Genomic DNA, 7,177 nt, shown 5'->3' on the forward strand with positions numbered 1-7,177 from the left:
GGCGGTGACTCCGCAGCCACGCCGCGGTGTTTCCCTCGGGCAGAGCAGGATCCTTGGAAGCACTCACACCTACGCTACGGGCTTACAGCTGTGTCAAGAACAGGGTAGACTCGTTTCTTTGATGTAACTCCGTTGAGAGCCGTATTTCTCCCTTGATTTATGTCCAGTGTGCGTGAGTGAGAGGCACACCCACACCCCGTGCTCCTGAACGCTGTGTGCTGCTTGATCTTTGGTCACGAACTATGAAACGTGCTCGCTGGCCTTGGGCAATGGAGGGTTTCCAGACTGGCTTTATGGAAAGGTGCTGTAGGCATTGCACAAGCAGGCAAAAGGCACTCCTTGTGGAATTAAAAAGACTGTTCTAAAACTTCTCATCTATTTAAACTTTATTTTTTCAAAACCATTTCTGCTTCCCTTCCTAGCATTTGGCTTGCACGCCAACAAGGAACAGGCTTACTAAAGCGTATCGGGTTGAGTAGAGTTTGAAATTTAAAGCAGTGGTGATGTTCACCTCATTCTGATTTTGTTTGCTTGGTTTTTGTTAGGAAATCAGTCACGACACCAAGAAGTTCCGGTTTGGGCTACCTTCACCAGATCATGTATTAGGATTACCTGTAGGTAAGTACCGAAAACGCTTCATTGCATGTATTTCTTGCTTGGGGATTTGTAACTGTACTCATAATTCTTGAACTTCTGACAGTTTGGGAATTAAAAGCTCAGCAAAGCAAGATGCAGAAAGCTGCGTCTGAATGCTGCTGTGTCAGAGAGAAATGTCAGGTTTCCCAGCAGGCTGTAGTTGTGATCTTCTGTGTGCGCTTTGTTCTGTTTGTGCTGAACTGTGTGGTGTAGGTTAGAACAAGAGCAGGGAAACTGGACTGAGTCTGATGGAGTTCACCACCAGTCAGGCTATAAGCAAGAATGGTGCCTGTCAAACTTCTTCCTATTTCTTATTTGCATTCTCCTTCCATCTGGTGCCCTCGGTTTCTGGTCAGCTGCCCTCATGCTTTGGATTAACACGGTCACACTTGAAAATGAGAGAGAGAACAGCCCTTCTGACTGGGAGGCGCTTGGCTGTTCTGTGCAGGACGAAGGGGCAGATACAACTACTGTACGTAGAACATGCTGAAATACGCAGAGCCTTTTCCGCGCATGCACTTACTTTTGATGTCCATACACACGCTTACAACTTCGTCTTGCTTTCTGTAGTAGGAAGTCCATTTCAGACTAGGACTGGCAGAGTCTTCTTTCCTGTACCCTGCAAAACTGACGGCATTGACCCTTGGACCTTGCCTCGATGGTAATCTCTGCAGGGAAAGTGTCCCTCATCTGCAGATGGGGCAGAGGCAGCCCTGTTTGTTCTGCGCTGTGTTTCGGTTTCCCGTGCTGGACAGTGAGGTCAGGGTCTTTCCCATGCCGTGCTGCCAGCGTGTCCTTGTGTGCTGCTGCCTGTCAAGGGGAGCAGTCTGTCTCCAGAGTCTCTTTTGGCTTGTATGGGAAAGTGTAACTGAACTGTCCACGTTATCCAGACAAACGAGAAACGGACTGAGAAGTGCCCTGCAGTGCTGGTGTTTATCCAGACTTTATTCTTCAGAACTTAGGGGTAACATCCTGAAGCTGCACAGACCAGATTACTTCCTGGGAGATTCCTGCCTTCTGCTTTTTACCAGGATCATTTGGCTAAAAATAGAAGTGTTTTCTGCCAGCACTGTTGCTGCTTTTTGTTTTTGCATACAGCCCTCTAGGTTAGTGCTGTTTGGCGGCTCTGGCCAATGTTTCAGAGTCTGCTTCGTGGAGCGTTAGGCTGGGCAAAGCTCTCGGTGCACAGCAGTGTCCAGTGCTGTGGAAGCTGCAGTGCTGCAGAGGCAGGAGGTACGGAGAAGGAATATGGGCCAAGGCTTTGTTGTTGGAGTCTTGGTGCAGAATCTCTGGGAGCTGTGGTCTGCGCGATTACTGCTGATAACCGTAATACTAATGTCTGCCTTTGCCGATGTGAACGGGCGTGTCCTCGCTCTCACTTCATTAGGGAATATGAGAACAGCAGAACCCAAAATACAGATAGCACTTGAGAATGAGCCTCAAGCTCTCCATATCACTATTTTATTATAAATTTTCTACTTTCCTAGCATCTTATCCTTGATTCTGTACTGTTCCAGCTCTCCTCAGTTACCCTGTGCTCCAGAAACTCTTGCTGGATTGAAAAAAGAGACTAGGTGTTTTATACAGCATTCATACGGTAAAAATGTTCTCCATGCTGGGTTTCCAAACCATGCTTGGGTTTAAATGGGATACAATACCTGCTTTTCTCTCGTCTCGTCCTCCAGGCCTGAGAGAAGTTTGAAACGGGGGATGAAAAAACAACAACAACAAGAAGATAACACAACTGATCAGATTGTCATTCTCTCTCCCTAGGCCAACATGTTTACCTTTCTGCAAAAATCGATGGTAATCTGGTGATTCGAGCCTATACCCCAGTTTCCAGTGATGAGACAAAAGGTTATGTTGATTTAATTATAAAGGTAAATATCGATTTCCTTTTAATATAGATAATGGCTAACTGGAAAGAAGGCAAGTCCTTAATTTTAGTGAAATAATAGAGTTTATTTTGATTGATCTTCTTCTGAATGGGATGGCGGCATGGCAGACAACTCCTCTCACATTATCCTTGAGCAGTGAGTTGTGTGCTGGTATCTGCTGTGCACCGAGAGGCAGCAGAGGTAGCGGGGTGGAGAAGGCAATCGCTTCCTCGCAAGTACTGCAGCAACTGACCTCGTGCTTGGTTTGGTTTTGGCAATCGCTCTCCCTTAAGCTGCTTTTGCTGCTCCTCGTACGTACCGCTAGGAACTTTAAGTCAGCTAAGAACTGCCAGTAGTCTGTAAGAACCACTGTCTTCGGTGGCCCTGAGGAGACTGCAATTACACGTCTGTAAGTATCAGACGTTGTGTTCAGGGGTTCATTGATTTAGAAAATGAGATACTGAAACAAGGGAGATCCTTCAAGCTAGGGAATGCAGGATGATTTGATCCTGGGACTTCTGCCTTTTCTAATCCTTTTCTACAAGAGTGTTTGTCCTTGGCAAAAGGAAAAGCCTGGGCCTGTGTCCTCTGTTCTTTGTGTTACAAGAACAGTGAATTGTCGCTGACTACTTAAAACTTAGGTGCTTTAAAAGGTGAAAAAGCCATCAAGTGTCTGAAGTCTCTGGGAAGGCCTTAAAAAGAGAAGCAGCAGCAGCAACGCTGTTTTCATGAGCGACGACAAAAATGGGGTAACGAGGTTCATTCTGGAGCGACAGTGAAATGAGGGCAGCAGTACGTGACCTGCCTGCCACCTCTCCCCGTCAGCCTGGCTCTCTGCAGAGCACAGGAACGTGTTCGGCTGCAAGGCACAACAGGCCGGCAGTCCCGTGACGTACACTTTGTAACGATGCCTGCAGGAAGGCTGGGGGTGGTACCACACAAATCCTTGTTTTTTACAGGTCTACCACAAAAATGTGAACCCCAAGTTTCCAGAAGGTGGGAAGATGTCCCAGTACCTAGATGACATGAAGATCGGAGATACTATGGACTTCAGAGGGCCAAATGGGCTCCTCGTCTATAAGGGGGCAGGTACTGTGCCATGAAGGTGGAAGAGCAAAACAGAGGAACTTGTATAGGTTATTTTCAGAGGTGTTCTATAAAACCTGACAACTCCATAGAGAACCTTTTTAAAAAAATGGAAAAGAAAAAATCTGCCTTTCCTGCTCTTGACCAGGAGCCCGTCCGAGTTGATATGATGGGAAGGAGTAGTTGGTGTTTACTTTGTGTGAGGAATAGCTCGTTGTGCCTCACTCCTGGGACCATATAATTAAATCTGAAAAAATCACTGTCATTATATTACTGAGAAAGCTGCACTGGAAATAGTACCTCAGCTATACTTAAGGGGAGAGGTGTTCCAGATCCTTCTTAAGAAAGGGAGGTTGTGGCCTGAAATGCCCTCTGAGAATCTCAGCGTTGTTCCCCACTGACCAGCTGCCTGAAAGCCAGCTCCATCTCGTAATGAACCTGGTCTGGGTTGACTGGGGGACGTAAGTTCAGAGGAGTAATCCTCTTTCAGAGTGCAAGTGGAAGATTCTGCTTTGGTCTGACTGAGAGGGACTGTGCACTTACCTGCTCCTTCAGGGGGAGAGGAGCTCAGCGCCACCCTGGATCGTGACCTCTGAGGATGAGTGACAACGTACCGATTGATCCATTACATCTCAGAGGAAACCAGTGGGGCAGGTTTTGCAAACGCTCCTTTTGGGCTGCCACAGAGAGAGGTGGGAAAGCTTGTTACTAGCGACAGACCTCCTAAAGGGTGATCAACGTATGGAAGATGCTTTTCACTCAGCTTGGTCCACGGAGATCAATTAAATTACAAACTGCCTGGTTTTGTGATGGTTCTGAAGCAAAGGCAGAAATCAGCAAGGTCTTGTGGCAGGGTACTAGAAGGTAGTCAGGGAGCTGAGCGCGAGTGTCACGGGGGTGTCGTTAACTGGACGTGAATTACAGTAATCAAGTACTTGGTAATGGTATGCAAGGCTCCAGCACTCCCGGGGCTGATCTGCCCAGGGGTTCTTGCTTGATGCCGGTTTAATTACAACTCCACTGCAGGTGGACACGCACAAAGGGCCAGATCCATGATGCAAGTGAGGATGATGAAGGTGGCCGAAGAAACCTGTTTCTCTGCAGTGGGAGCCGTGGTTACCTTTAGCTACAACTATTGTTCACAGCTGCTGAGTTGTGTTTTGGGGAGCGATGTGGAAATCCTTGAGTTAACTATAATCGATGTTGGGTAGAAGGGAAGGAGTAAGTCAGTTGCTCAAAGCTAGGATTGGTCTTAGGCACAGAGGTTTCTACTCTTTGTGCTCAGTCCTGCGCTGAGTCCATTTAGCATTTCCAGAAGATCTGTCCTAATTAACTGGTAGGCTGTAGTAATTTATTCCCCTGGAATTTGTATCTCTGTTTTTTTTTTTTTTTTTTTTTTTTTTTTTTTTTTTTTTTTTTTTTTTTTTGAGTTAATGTACCTATAGGTGTTGAATATTTCTTCTAGGTACCTTTCTTATCAGGCCTCATAAGAAGGCTGAACCAGAGAAGAAGTTTGCAAAGCATCTTGGGATGATAGCTGGAGGAACAGGTAAATTCTCTAGAGAATTAAGACATCTTTACGGGCGTGTGTGAGCAGTATCGAACACTGCGCGTTAGGAGCAGAGCACTGAATGTCTGTATTTCTTCTCATGAGTATTTGGCAACACTGAGGCTTCCCAGTGGCTTGAGCCCAGTCCTGGGAGCGAGCATCTCCAGAGCTTTAATCCTGATTTACCGTGTGACCTCAGAGAAGTCACTTCAATCTGAATGACAAAAAGTACTTTAGGAGACTGTCTTGAGGGTAAAATTACCGTATGTGACAGAGATTGCTGAAGAGGGAAGCTCCAGATACAAGGATTGCGGTTTTGCTTCTGTTTTGAAACAATTTCTATTGTAAAAACCGCCAGCTGCTGCGCTTGGCCTGGGTTAGGAATTCAGAGGTGTGTCGCTCTGTGCAAACTAAGCTCCCACTGAAGACTGACGGAAGGCAGCGTTAATATTGAAACTGCGGCCGCACAAAGAAATACCCTTTTTTAAACCACTGTTTTTTTAACAGGAATAACTCCTATGTTGCAGCTGATTCGTCGTATCACAGACGATCCCAAGGACTCCACAAAATGTTACCTCCTTTTTGCTAATCAGGTGAGTATATGACCGCTCGGTTCGTCCTCCTTTGATGGACTATTTCTGTTTGCTGCCCTCTGAACTACTGGATAGCGACCCCTGTAAAAATCACTGCTCTGCACACTTCACACCCTTCCAGTGACTTCAGGTTTGTATGTTCACCCAACCATTTACGAGGAAACATCACCTGAGATAGCACGTACAAACAGCAGGGGGAGGAGCAGGAAATGGTGGTTATATAAGCTTTTAATATGTTGTCTTGGGTCAAAAGGATTTAAGGAGGAGACACCGAATAAACAAATGATCCATAATGCCCTTTATAAATACCTGCATGGTGCTGTCAGTTGCCACGATCGTCTTGTCTTTGTTTTGAAGATGGCTCCTCACAGTTTCACTTGTGCTCCCCAATTCCTATACGAGGGAATACGTGGTGTGAACAGATCCTGATCGCCTACTGACTTTAATCCTTATTGATTTCAAGGAAGCAGGATTTGTTTCATTAATCTGTTTCTACAGTTAACCTTGCTGAGCTGGTACAGGACCGTATTTGCCAGAGTCAGAGACAAATCCAGATAATTGCGATTTCAGCCTGGATTAAAACGTCGTCCAAAGGGCATCTTTAGTGCAGCGTTCAGGTGGCTATGAAGTCTCATAGTTTGTTGTTCTTAATCTGAATTTACAGAAGCCTGTAAGGATGACAGCTATCCATGTCAGGGTGGGGTGGGGAATCCCTTTCTTGGCCTGAATGAGCCATCATTGTGTTTGTTTTGTTGACTGCCAGATGAGCTTGCATTAGAGGGTGCCTTGGCACAGTTTGGAGCTAAACGAAACGGTGGTCTCATTTTGCAGACAGAAAAAGATATATTACTGAGAGCTGAGCTAGAAGACATCGCTGAGAGGCATCCTGATCAGTTCACCCTTTGGTACACGCTGGACAGACCTCCCCAAGGTAGGCTGCTGGCACACGCTGGAAATGCCTTTCACTCTTGTTCCAGGGGCTGTCAGACCTTCTTGTCTTACACTTCAAAACAACAGAGACATCCCCAGCCCCTCCAAAACAAGCCTTACCACATCACCTGTTTTGAAAAGTGATCTAAAGCAGGTAGCCCTTAGACAGTGTGAACTAATAATTAACTCCCGTTGGATCGGACTTGCTGCTACCCAGAGGACCTTCTGATGGATTTCTGGATGTGCCAGTTCTGGGGACTTCTCAGCAGACGTTACAGCTCTGTTCTGGTGTCTCCGGAACCAGGTTATATTAGCATTTTGTTGGCATTAAATTGCTTAATATCTGTCAGCGGATACCAGCTTTGGCAGCAGCTCCAGGTTAGCTTCTGGCAGGACAGAGCTACCTCGGGTATCGATGAAGGCAGTAAGTGTAGCTGGTGTGGCAACAGATTAGAAACAGAGGGAGAGGCTGAGCCCCGCTGAATCTCCTTTGAACTTGGGCATTC

The 7,177-nt window shown here is 46.3% G+C and overlaps 1 protein-coding gene across 1 annotated transcript in view; it reads left to right on the forward strand.

Moving 5' to 3' along the window:
• Positions 1-545: 545 nt before the first annotated feature.
• Positions 546-7,177, forward strand: part of LOC104501073 (NADH-cytochrome b5 reductase 2) — a gene marked incomplete at its 5' end in the record, with an annotated part of 8,292 nt that continues 1,660 nt past the window's right edge. Inside the window, 6 exons of the mRNA XM_010144817.1 lie at positions 546-618; positions 2,410-2,516; positions 3,473-3,602; positions 5,065-5,148; positions 5,656-5,741; positions 6,573-6,672. Coding sequence (XP_010143119.1) covers positions 546-618; positions 2,410-2,516; positions 3,473-3,602; positions 5,065-5,148; positions 5,656-5,741; positions 6,573-6,672 — 580 coding nt within the window. The remainder of the gene's footprint in view (positions 619-2,409; positions 2,517-3,472; positions 3,603-5,064; positions 5,149-5,655; positions 5,742-6,572; positions 6,673-7,177) is intronic.

The sequence above is a fragment of the Buceros rhinoceros genome, unplaced genomic scaffold, assembly GCF_000710305.1.
Source record: "Buceros rhinoceros silvestris isolate BGI_N320 unplaced genomic scaffold, ASM71030v1 scaffold44591, whole genome shotgun sequence".
Taxonomy (NCBI): Eukaryota; Metazoa; Chordata; class Aves; order Bucerotiformes; family Bucerotidae; genus Buceros; species Buceros rhinoceros.